Raw genomic sequence first — 11,765 nt, forward strand, 5'->3', positions numbered from 1 at the left:
CGCTCTATGATGCAGAACTTGGAAATCCTTCTCACCACAAGCTCCAATCTTCCCATCTTCCTCTCTGTCTTATTGCTTTCTATGAAGCAGCTGAGTCATATAGTAGGGTGACTGGCAGAGATCCGAATTCAAATCCAGCCTTAGAAATTACTAGCCCAGTGACCCTGGGTATACCTCAATTTCCTCAACAGTAAAAGGAAGAGCAGATGAAATAATACCTTGAAAGTGCTTGGTGACTGTGCTGGCACATAGTAGGTGCTTAAGAAATGGTTTTTCCCTTCCTTTCCCCCCTTCTCTCCTAAACCGATTGTTTGCCTGCTTCAATCCTTCCACCCTTCCCTGCATTTGCCTCCTTTGACCAGTTCAGATCACTCGTCTCCTGCTTCTATCCCCTCTCATTCCTTTCCAAACCCCAGCCTCGGATGACCCCCCCGCATCTGCCTCATCCATCCTTCCTCCTGAGCTGCCAAACTCCACTGGAAGAAGTCCCACGACTCTGTTGACTTTCATTCGCTGCAAAATTGCCCTGTCTGATATCAATGGAGCCATCACTGGGGCGGCACTACCCTTTTCCACTTCCCTCCCAAGCAGGATTTGAAAACAGGTCTTCCAAAGTCCAGTTTCTGAACCAAGTTCTGCTACCGCTACTTTTCCCCAAGGTCACCAACGATCTCTTTATTGGGAAAGGTAATGGCCTTCCCTCAATCCTCCTCCTCCCTGAGATCTCTGCAGCTTTTATCTCTAAGGATGAAAGGTTTTCTGGGCCACTCCTCACTCCCAGTTCTCCTCCTCCCTTCTCTATCTGAATGATCAGTCTCTTTCACTTTGGCTGCATTGTTATGGCCCGTCAATTTTATCTTTGCAGTGACAGGCCCAGAACTCAAAGTCACTTCTCCTGAATCCATGTTTTGATATCCTTGGGAACCCGATTATTAGCAGGCCAATTTGTAACAAGTTGTTCAAGAACGATCCCCCGGTGAATGACTCAACTATAGCTGTGAGCCACGGAATATCGGATAGCCTCTGAGAAACTGAAATTGAGGAGCACCTAAAAGTCAGGGGAGAGGAGAATGGTGGACCCAAGCAGGCTCTGATATAGTCCAAACAAAGCATCAGGAAAGATGGGTGCTGTAAACTGAGGTGTTACACTCAAGAGGCTACAAGCCACCGGCTAAAGTCCCGAATGCTAGAACCAGATTAAAACACAAGTGGGATGTACATAGAAACAACAAAATCGTGTGATGATCCACTATGAAAGACTCGGTTCTTCTCAGCGGTTCAGTGATCCCAGGCAATCCCCATAAACTTTGCCTAGAAAATGCCATCTGCCTCCAGAGAGGGAACTAGGAAGCCTGAATGCAAATCAACACACGCTAGGTTTACTTTTTCTTTGTTTTTCTCTCTCTCAAAAAAAAAAAAAGGTTTTTCCCTTTTGTTCTGGTTTTTTTCTCTCAACATCATTCATAAAGAAAATGTGTGTTTTAAAAGTTAATAGACAAGTATAACCAAAAAATAAAACAATTAAAAAACGTAAGTGGGGAAACAGATACAAATCCAAGAAAACAAAGATAATGCTAAAAAAAAAATTTCCCGAGGGTGCCCCAGTCTCTCCTCAGTAACTGCTGCTGGGTCTGGCTGCCCTAAGGCTCTCCTTACTATTCCTCCTCTCAGTGGTCAGACTGAGTATAGGTCTGGCCATGTCATGTTCCTATTCGATCAAATCCAGTGGCTCTCAATCACCTCCAGGATCAAATGCAAACTCTCCCTTTCCCATCTTGAGAGACGTCTATCCCCAAGGATTCTGAGGCCTAGTGAGACTGACCTCTTTGCTGTTCTTCACACTAGGCACCTTCAACTTGTTGTCCCTCTCGCCTCAGACTTTCTCCTCTTCTCCTCCTAGCTCCCCTCCAGTTGCAGTTAACTTTCACCTTCCCCAGGAAACTTTCCCCATGGACCCCCTTCAGATGCACCTTCCCTCCATTGAGTATTTTCAGTTCGGATGGTATGTATCTGAGTTACACGGAGTTGTTAGCACGTTAGCTCCCGGTTAGACCGTGAGCTCCTTGAGGACAGAAACTTTGTGTTTCCAGAGTTGAGCACAGAGCCTGGCACATAACACATGAACTTTCACTAAGTGACTCACCGTTCCCGTCTTGCCCCCTAACTGTTAGGTGTCTCCTTAGGCTCTGTCCCGAGCCCTCTTTCCTTATCTCTTCTATACAAGGCGATCACTTGGTGATCTCATGGGCTTCCAAGGAATCAACTCCTATCTCTAAGCTGATGATTTCCAGATCTCCTTCTCAAGCTCACTTTTCAAATCACCCGCTTCTGGATGGCCATTGTTATGGGGATGTAACTTCTCCAAGTCCCTACATCCGAAAAGAGAACTTAGTGATTGCTCCCCCTAGAGCTACCCCTCCCTTCTGTACTCCCCGGATTTGGTCATCCGAGGTCACAACCTCAGTCTCACCTTTGACCTTTTCCTCTCCCCTCTTTGATCACATCGGTTGCCAAGTCCAGATTTCCCCTGCCCGCATCTCTCTCACTGGCTCCTCTCTTTTCCCGGAGTCACCAAGGGGTACAGCAACAGCCTCGAGAACGGGCCCTCCCCTCTCCCCTCCCCCCAGCTCCAAAGCCCCAGGCGCCCGCGCCCCTCCCCCGCCGGAGCAGCCTCAGTGACTCGGGCTGGCCTCTGGGACGAATACCGAGCGCTCCATATGGGACGGAAGCCCTTCCTCCCTGGCTCCGAGCTACCTCTCCAGACTTATTTTACATTACTCCCGCTTGCACTGTCTACATTCCGGCCGACCTGGCTCGCTCCCTGCTCCCCGGGCGAGCAGGATATTCCATCTCTGCTGCCGGCCTGGCCCGGGCCGCCCCCCAGGCCTGGAAAGCACTCCCTCCTCACCTCCACCTCACCGCCCCAGCCTCTTCCAAGGCTCAGCTCAGGCCGGCTCCTCCTGGAAGGGCCCTCTCCCTCCTTCCCTCCCTCTGGGATATTACTTTCTATTTACTTTGTTTCTGTTGGACTGGCTGCTCTTTCCCTCTCGGCGAAACAGAAGCTCCTTGAGGGCAGGAACTTTCGTTTTTCTCCCAGCATTCCCAGCATCCCCAGCAGCGGGTGCTAGGGCACCCTGCAGGAGGAGGCCTTTTCTGGCCGTTTTCAGGGCTTAAGAACGCTGGGTGGAGATTCAGAACACTTGGATTCTCGAATCTCAGCTCGGATCATTCACTGGGGCTGTGTTGCTTCGGACAAATCCCCTAACCCCTCTGAACCTGCTGAAGGAGGAGACTGGACTCACAGCTCTAAATTATCTTCCAGTGCTTTAATCCTATTATCCTAGAAATAGAAATATATAAAGTTTAAATAGGATTATATCATATAATGCGATTTCCCAAGAAAGTCACTTGCATTTTCCCTTCCTTCCAACCTCAAAAATCTTCTCTGGCTCCCTATGGCCTTTTGAGGAAAGTTCAAATGCATTTTGCTGGCATTCAAGGCTTCACACTTTTTACTCTGGCTCACACAACTCTTCTCAACATATTCTAGGCTTCAGTAAAACTATGTTCCTCTCTGATTCAAGGCAATTCTAATAGATCTGTGATGGAAACTGCCATCTATACCCAGAGAAAGAATTATGGAGACTTCTGTTATTGTTGTTTTTTGGTTGGGGTTTGTTCCCTTTCTTGGTTTTTTTTTTTTCCCCCTTTTGATCTGATTTTTCTTGCGTTTAACCTATATGGGACTGCTTGCTGTCTTGGGGGGAGAGGAAAAAATTGGAGCACAGGATTTTGTAGAGGTGAATGTTGAAAACTATCTTTGCGTTTATTTGGAAAAATGAGATTTTCCCCTTTTGTTACTGTTTCCTGTGTTTTTATTTCCCCTTTTGATCTGATTTTTCGTGCGCAGCGTGACAAATATGGAAATAGGTTTTTAAGAATTGCACGTGTTTAACCTATATAGGACTGCTTGCTATCTTGGGGGGGAGGAAGGGAGGGAGAAAAAATTGGAACCCAAGGTTTTGGGGAGGTGAATGTGGAAAATTATCTTTGCCTGGATTTGGAAAAATAAGATACTATTAAACAACAACAACAACAACTGTGTTCCTCTCTGTCCCTGAACACGCTTATCCCTCCCACATCCATGCCTTTGCTCAGGCTGTTCCCTAAGCCTAAGATATGGTCTCTCCTCCCCATCCTTTAATATCTGATTACAATGCCCTCTCCTCCAGGAAACCAGTCCCAATTCACGCCCCTAATTGGTCAGGGCCTCTCCCTTCTGATCTCCCCCAGCCGACTGTCTATAACTCTTTGTGACAGCTATCTGGCAGATCACAGGGTCCTAGATGCAGAGCTCGAAGGGACTCCTGAGACCATCGACTTTGCAGAAAAGGAAACTGAGGCCCAGGGAAGTGAAGGAACGTTTCTAAGTTCAGAGAGCTAGCAAGTGTCCAAAGAGGAATCGGAACTCGAGCCTTCTAACTCCAGAGTCAGGGTTGGAATCACTCTACCACGGTTCTAAGCCACCTGGGGAGCCCGGACCCTTCCCTTTGGCAGTGTCTAGTGAGACTCGTGGACCCTCTTCTCAAAATCACATTTTTAAATAGAAAGAAACACTAAATATTACTTAGAGGCGAGAGAAACAACAATGCCATTTTTCCCCATCAAGGAGTCCCTGAAATCCAGCCACAGACCCGGGGTAAGGAGCCGTGTACCACATCCTCCGGATCTGCATTTTATCACCCTCCTAGAGAATAAGCACCAGGAGGACAAGGCCAGTATCTTATCACTGTGCCTAGAACGGAGCTGCATACACAGTGGTAAAACCGGATTTGTATCTGGAGTCAATAAACGTCCCAGGTGTCTCCATGTCCTGTCTGGCCCTCCGTCCCCTAGCCCCAAATGTAATAGAACCTATTCCCCGCCTCCCCTCCCGCCCTCACTCTCCACCTTGAGAAATAGCAGCAACAACTGCAGGGCCATCCTACCCCGCCCCCATGCTCCTTCTCCAGTGCCAGGCCCGGAGTTGGCATCCACAAGGACTCTGCGTAAGCTGACACCCCACAGCCGAGACAGTGTGGACCCCTTTGGGGGCTGGCCAGGGATGAGGCGGGAAAAAGAACAGCTGGAAAAGCTGATGCGTTCTCCCCTTTTTTCTGCCCAGAGCCCCTCGTGCCTTCAACCCTTCCTGCCCTTAGTCCCTAGATTCCCTTCCACTTCCCCTGAGACGTACATAGACGAAGGCCCTGGGAAGAATGCTGGATCTGGAGCCGGGGGTCGTGATTTGCACTCCTGGCACTACTACTTATTAGCTCTGTGTGCCTTTGGTCTAGTCACTTCCTCCTGAGAAGCAGCATGGCATGTTGGACAGGCTTCCGGCTAGGAGTGGGAAAGACCTGGCTTCGAATCCTGCTTCAGACACTCATTAGTGTCCCTCAATTGACTCAGCTGTAAAATTAAGGGACCACCCAAGGGTTGCTAAAGTTTCTTCCAGCTCAAAATCAATGATCTAAGGAGCCTTCTTGGGGCCTCAGGCTCCTCATCTGTACTCTGAGGGAGACCTGATTAATCTCTTTCTCCCAACCCTTTCTTTATTGCAGGATCAGAGCAGTGGGGTGGTTGGCACAGTCATCCTTACAGGCCGAAGTAACAGGAAAAGCAACGGACTTGAAGCCAGAATGCCCGGATCCCTGCGCCGTGCTGTGGGATCTCGGGCAAACCTCTCTTAGCCTGTTTTCTCATTTGTTACCAGGGATAACCCGCCATCTCGAGAGTGTCTGGCGGCTGTTATTCGATAGTTTCGGCCGTGTCCAACTCTCAGGGACCCCATTTTGAGTTTTCTTGGCAGAGATTTTAAAGTGCCTTTCTTTTTCAGCCCATTTGACAGATGAGAAAACCGAGGTAAACAGGGTGCATGACCCTGGCCCGGGTCACATAGCTAGTAAGTCAGCGTCCTATCCACTGCAGCGCCCCCTAGCTGTCCCAGGGTTGTGGGTGAGCATTCAATGTAATGTTCCACTTAAATGGGAATCATTACTGTTATGCTGTTGATTGGGCAAAGGAAGGAGACCTTGGAGGTTCTGAGTGGAGCTCGAGGTTCTTCAATGGGACCTGGGCTTGAACCCCAGCTCAGTTACTGGCCAGATTGCAACCCCCTCTTCGGGAATTCAGTGGGGCTAGGGAGCACTGGGTTTCCATTTAAGTTTAATATTATGTGACACTGGTGTGAGCGTGAAGAGTGCCCGGGGATAACGGGAGGGGAGGAGGAGCTCCTGGTTACTCCTTTTCAATACTCAGAGGCAGTGGGAACAGGGAAAAGACTAATGGCTCTGGGGGACCCGAGTTCAAATTTTGCCTCGGACACTTAGCATTCATGTAATCCCTTCCCCTCTCTGGGCCTGTTTCCACCTCCATTAAATGGACTAGACGGTCTTCAAGTTCTCTTTCCGCTCTAGACCTAGGATCTTATGTGTAACTTTGGACAAGTCCCTTTCCCTCCCTTGACCTCGGTTTCCCCCTCTGTCAAATGAGGGGATGGACTAGATGGCCCCTGAGGTCCCTTCCGGCTCAAGGGCTACATTGTGGAAAGCATCAGAGAGCTCAACAAGACAGCATGGTCTGAGTTTTGTCTCTGCCATTTACTCAAAACGTGCCGGTGGGCAACCTTGTTGAAGCTCACTTTCCTTACCTGTAAAATGGGTATATTACGTCGGCAGTGCCCCTGTCATGGCCCATGATCTCTGCAAAAGGCAGGAGGAAGACCACGTGGGGATTATTAAGATCCAGAAAGTCTGACATCTATAACAGCTCTGCCGCCATGGAGCCCAACCTCCTCATTGTCCCGAGAGGGAAACTGAGGCCCAGAGAGGGATCTATTTAAGGTTACGGAGACAACAGATCTTTGAAGTCAAACCCAGTACCAAGGAGGACGTTTAATCAATTCCCCATGATGCTACCGCCGTGGGTGTGCAAGCTCGTGAGAACACTCCAGTGTGCGCTCATGCGTGGAAAATGGGAAAGATCCTATTTGATACTGGCTAACGACAGCACCCCCACCTAACAGGAGTAAAGATCAAGAGAGGCGATATTTGGGAAGCCCTTCGGAGCTCACAGAGCCTGACCGAAAAGTTCAGGAGGCGCTGGGACTGTTTGTTCTGCCTTCCGCAACTTTGATGCTCTGTTTCGAGTCCAGCTCTCCCACTCTAGTTCTGATGTCCGGCCAGCTGATGTGCCATGCCTTGGGGTCACTTCTGGCCCCGATATACTGTGCTTCAAGGTCTCTCCCCCCCCCCAGCTCTCTGCATCGCGCCTGAGAAATAGTAGGTGCTTAATAAATGCTTGTGAACTGACTGGGTAAAGGACAGTTTGACTGCCCATTCTATGTTCTAAGGTCTTTCCCAGCTGGGGAAGAGGCGGAGGGTAGCACCTTGCCAGCACAAGGAGGAGAAGAAACTGGGGGCTGAGTGAGAAGGAGCCCGATGAGGAGCTGGAACCCTCAGTTTAGCCCTTGAAAGCCTCAGAACCTGCACCGAATCTCTCCTCTCTGAGAGAACTCTGCCCCATGCCTGTGGCCGCTGAGGGGTCGTGGCCGGCGAAGGGATGTAGCAGGTGAGGGCCTGTGGCAGGTCAGGGCTTGTGACTGGCGAGGGGCCACGGCCGGCGAGGGGCTGTGGCCCAGAGGCCACGGGTCCTTCTGCGCCATTAGCTCACAGACGGATGGGGAGACATGTGGCTCGCTGGAGCCATTCCGGGGAGCGCTCAGTGCTCTCCCACTGACTGATGGAGGGCCGGCACTCACAGACAGGATGGAGAGTGAGGGCCACAGGGAGAGCAGTCCCGAAGGGCTGTTTCCAGGAAGAAGAGACATCAGTGACGGAAAGGCAGAACTGAGGGGGGCCTTAGAGTAGAGAACCCAGGGATCCAGAACAGGGATCTCAGAAGAGAGGACGGCAGAGCTGTGAAAAGGACGGCTCTCAGAACAGGGGAATGTCAGAGCTGGGAGGGAACCTTAGGACACAATGTCGGAGCTGGGAAGGCCCTGAGAATACAAAATCTGCGAACCTTTGCTAGTTTCCATCGCATCCCTTTTTTCCCTCCGAGAGAGAATCTGACCAAGGTCACGGAAACAATAATTGGCAAAATAGGGCCCTGTACCTCGGCCTTGGGACCCGACTCACAGATGGCTGGAATATACACGGCATCGCGGTAGATACATAGAAAGAGTTACCAAGTCCAACGGGAGTTCATTTTCAAGGGGGACGGAGCTGAAATAGATTTGGGGAAGGCCCAAGCATTTTGAGCTGGGCCTTGAAAGATGGGGAGAGGGGGGAGGATGGAGATCACTTCAGGTAGAGGAAACCGGATGAGCAAAAGCCAAAAAGGTGGGGAAGGCGAGACGGGTGGCACGGATGGGGAGGCAAACAGTCCAGTGCGGTGGGAGGGTCGGCATTTCATGGGGGAAGAGATAAGGACGCAAAGGAAAATTGGGGCCGGAAGAAGAACAGGCCTTGAATGCCAAGCTGAGGAATTTTAATTTCATCCAGCAGGAAAACGGTTTGAAGGCTTTCCTCATCCAATAGAGAGACTTTAGGCAGGTTAATCCAGGTAACCGGTCCTAGAGGGAGAGGGGAGGGGAGAGAGTCTGCCAGTGGTGAATTGAGGCTATTAGGAGACTATTACAATCCCCCAAGGGGAAAGTGAGGAGCCGGGTCTTAGCCGGAACAGAGAGGAGGGGCTAGAATTCAGGACACCTGGGAACAGGCTGGGGGGGAAGGATGGGGAAAGGGAAAGGGAAGGGGGAGGGGAAGGAGGAGGGGGAAAGAGCCAAAGGTGACTCCCTGGATTCCAATCTCCTAGACTAGGAAGACGGTGGGGCCATTAACATAGATAGCGAAGGCAGGAGGTGGGGCGGCCTTGGGGCAGAGATACCTAATTAGAGATCAATTTCCAACAATAATAATAACAGCTCTCAGGTCAGACTAGCACTGTATAAAGCAGCAGAGAGGAGCGCCTGCCGGAGAGCCCGCAGGTCGAGAGTTCGAGTCCCGCCTCGGCCACCACTAGGCTAACCCCAGATTCAATTTAACTTCCCGCCGCCTCGGGCAGCTATCTAAAAAAAAAAAAAAAAACAAAACCCCAGAAACAAAACCCCAAAAGAGGCAGTGATATGCATCGGAGGAAGGACTTTCCTTTCACCGGAGAAATCCCAAATCCAGCCGCCCTCCCAAAAAGCCTGGCATGCATATTATTCCAATTCATCTTCACCACGGGATGCCCCATGGTGGAGAGGAGAACGTGAAACTACGTGACCTTGGGCAGGTCCCTTGCTCTGTGCCTGTTTCCTCACCTAGAAAACGAATTGGGAAAAGAAGGTTGTTCCCTCCGGTTCTGGCCCTCGGGTCTATGGGGGAATGGGGCGAGACACTCTCTCCCCAAGGCCCAGTTTTCTCCTCTCCAAAATGAGCAGCTGGCACTAGACGCCTTGGAAATCCTCCCCGGCTCCCCAGCTAGGCTTCTCCCACCGGCAGGAAGTCCGGCAGGCCTTGGGGAGCCCGGCGTCTTCATGGCCTGAGGGGTGCGTTGGCAGCCAGGCCAGGGGCGCTATGGAAAGGGGTGGGGGGAAGCTATCGAGCACCTTTGGGGAGGGGCGTTCCATGCTCCTACAAAATCCGCCCGCACCTCAAGCCTCCGTGTTCAGCCTTTATGCGGAGGCCCAGGAGGTCAGAGGAGGATGTAACTTTGCTCTTCACACCCAGCTGCCGGGGGCCCGACCCTGCCCCGCCGTTACAGGTCTGCCGGGATCTGGCGATTTCTAAATCAGGGCAGACCGGGCACGGGCAGTGACAGGCGAGGGGGAGGGGGAGGGCCATCCCTTCGCTCCGGGCTGGGGCGAATGGTAGAAGCGGGCACGGGAGAGGCAGGAAGGCCCGGGGCAGACTTCCCCGCGCCAAAGCACCGTCCGGCTCGGAAGTCTGGACTCGGACTTCCTCTCCAGAAGATTCTGGGGAGACCAAGGTGAGGTCCATAGGCGAGTCCGGCCCACGGGAGCCTCAGAAATGACCCGAGAAGGCAGAATACGCTCGAGCCGGAAGGGCTCTGATGGCAGGCCACCGAGTTCCACTCCCTCGTTTTCCAAAGGAGGAAACTGAGGCGAGGAGAAGCCGAAGGACTCGTTCGGGGCCGCGCGGGTCCGGAGGTAAAACCGGTCTCGAAATGGGCTGTCTCCCGCACCGTTCCCTTTCGGAGGACGAGAGCCGCGACTTGCCGAGACGGTCCCAGTGCATCAATCAATCCCAGTCAGTAAACATTTACTCACTAGCTAGCAAATATGCGAGGGACTGGGGGGATACGGGGGGAATCAGACCTAACCCTACCCTCAAGGAGCTTCCAGTTCGTCAGCAGGGAAGCCAGAAATCCACACGGAAAAAGATAAGCTATTTTGTTTGGAAGTGCCAAATGAATGGTATAGACATTAAGCGCTTTAGGAGTTTAGAGGCAATAACCCTCCCGGGACGTAGAATGAGCATGCCCAGATGCCTCTAGATTTCCTCTTCCCCCCACCCCACCCCCAATTTCCCCTCCCCCTAGGCTCCTCTGTCTGGGAGTCACAGGGCAAGAATCCCAACCCTATTTCCTATTTCCTCTATCTGAGAGGGGCTGGGATAGGGGGCGGGGGGCACTGTTCCCGACAGGCCGGGCCACGGGGATTCGAAAGCTCGGGGCGCCCTTAGACATGCCCCCATAGAAAGCCATTTGGCCGAGGACAGACGCAGGGAGCCAGGCTTAGGGTTGAGGTGGGGGGTGCGGAGACGGAGAGGCGCAGACAGAGACGGACAGCGAGAGGCGGGGAGGGAGAGCGCGGGGACGGGGAGAGGGAGACAGAAGCGAGACGCGGGGACAGAGGGATGGCAACGGGGGAGACAGAGGAGAAGCGGCCAGACAGGGGGAGGCTAGAGGCGGATAAGGGGCAGGAACGCAGATTGAGAGGGGGGGACGCAGATAAGGAAAGGGGGTGCAGAAGGAGCCCGGGAGAAACGGGGGGGCCGAGGGGAGCGGGAGAGGTGAGAGGAGCGGCCGAGGACGGGCGATGGGGAGAGGGACAAAGGCGGACCGGACGGAGGGAGGTGATGGCAAGAAGAGGGGAAAGGTGGGGCGGGGGCGCGGAGGGCCGGGGGGCGGGGGGGGGGGGGGCGCCGGCCGCGGGCAGCCCGGCCGAGCCGGGCCCCGAGCGGCCGGGCGCCTTCCCTGCCCACAGCCGGCTAGCCCGCCCGGCCGCCGCGAAGGGCGGGCGCCGCTCACCTGGCTTCCAGCGCGCCGGGTTCCTCGGCGGTCCCTTGGCGCGCCACAGGGTCCACGTACTGGGCTTGGGGAGGCGCAGGGGCGGCCCGGGCCCGGCCCCGGCCCCCGGCCCCCGGCCCCGAGGCTGGTCCATGTGCTGCAGCCCCCGGCTGCTCCGCTCCGCCCCGCCCCGCCCCGCTCTGCTCCCGAGCCGAAGCCGAGCCCGGACCTGGCGCTAGCAGGACGTGGAGCTAGATGGCAGGGGGAGGGCCCCGACGGCCGGACGGGACGGGCTGCACCGCCCCGGCTGCTCCGGACCCTAGAGCACCGCCTCCTTCCTCGGCCCGGGGCGTAGCCAGCGGGGCCCCCGCCCTGCCCCGCCCCCCCAAGGCTGGGGGGGGGGTGGGGGGGTGGAGGGAGGGAGGGGGGGGCTTTCCCTGTGACCCGGACCCCGGGCACTCCCGTAGCCCCCAGTGCCACGAGGTCTC

The 11,765-nt window shown here is 53.8% G+C and overlaps 1 protein-coding gene across 1 annotated transcript in view; it reads right to left on the reverse strand.

Annotated features, from left to right (window-relative positions):
- Window positions 1-11,435, reverse strand: part of STARD8 (StAR related lipid transfer domain containing 8) — a 71,604-nt gene extending 60,169 nt beyond the window's left edge. The window contains exon 1 of the mRNA XM_031945140.1: window positions 11,299-11,435. Coding sequence (XP_031801000.1) covers window positions 11,299-11,431 — 133 coding nt within the window. The 5' untranslated portion in view covers window positions 11,432-11,435. The remainder of the gene's footprint in view (window positions 1-11,298) is intronic.
- Between the last annotated feature and the right edge of the window lie 330 nt (window positions 11,436-11,765).

Source organism: Sarcophilus harrisii, chromosome X, assembly GCF_902635505.1.
Source record: "Sarcophilus harrisii chromosome X, mSarHar1.11, whole genome shotgun sequence".
Taxonomy (NCBI): Eukaryota; Metazoa; Chordata; class Mammalia; order Dasyuromorphia; family Dasyuridae; genus Sarcophilus; species Sarcophilus harrisii.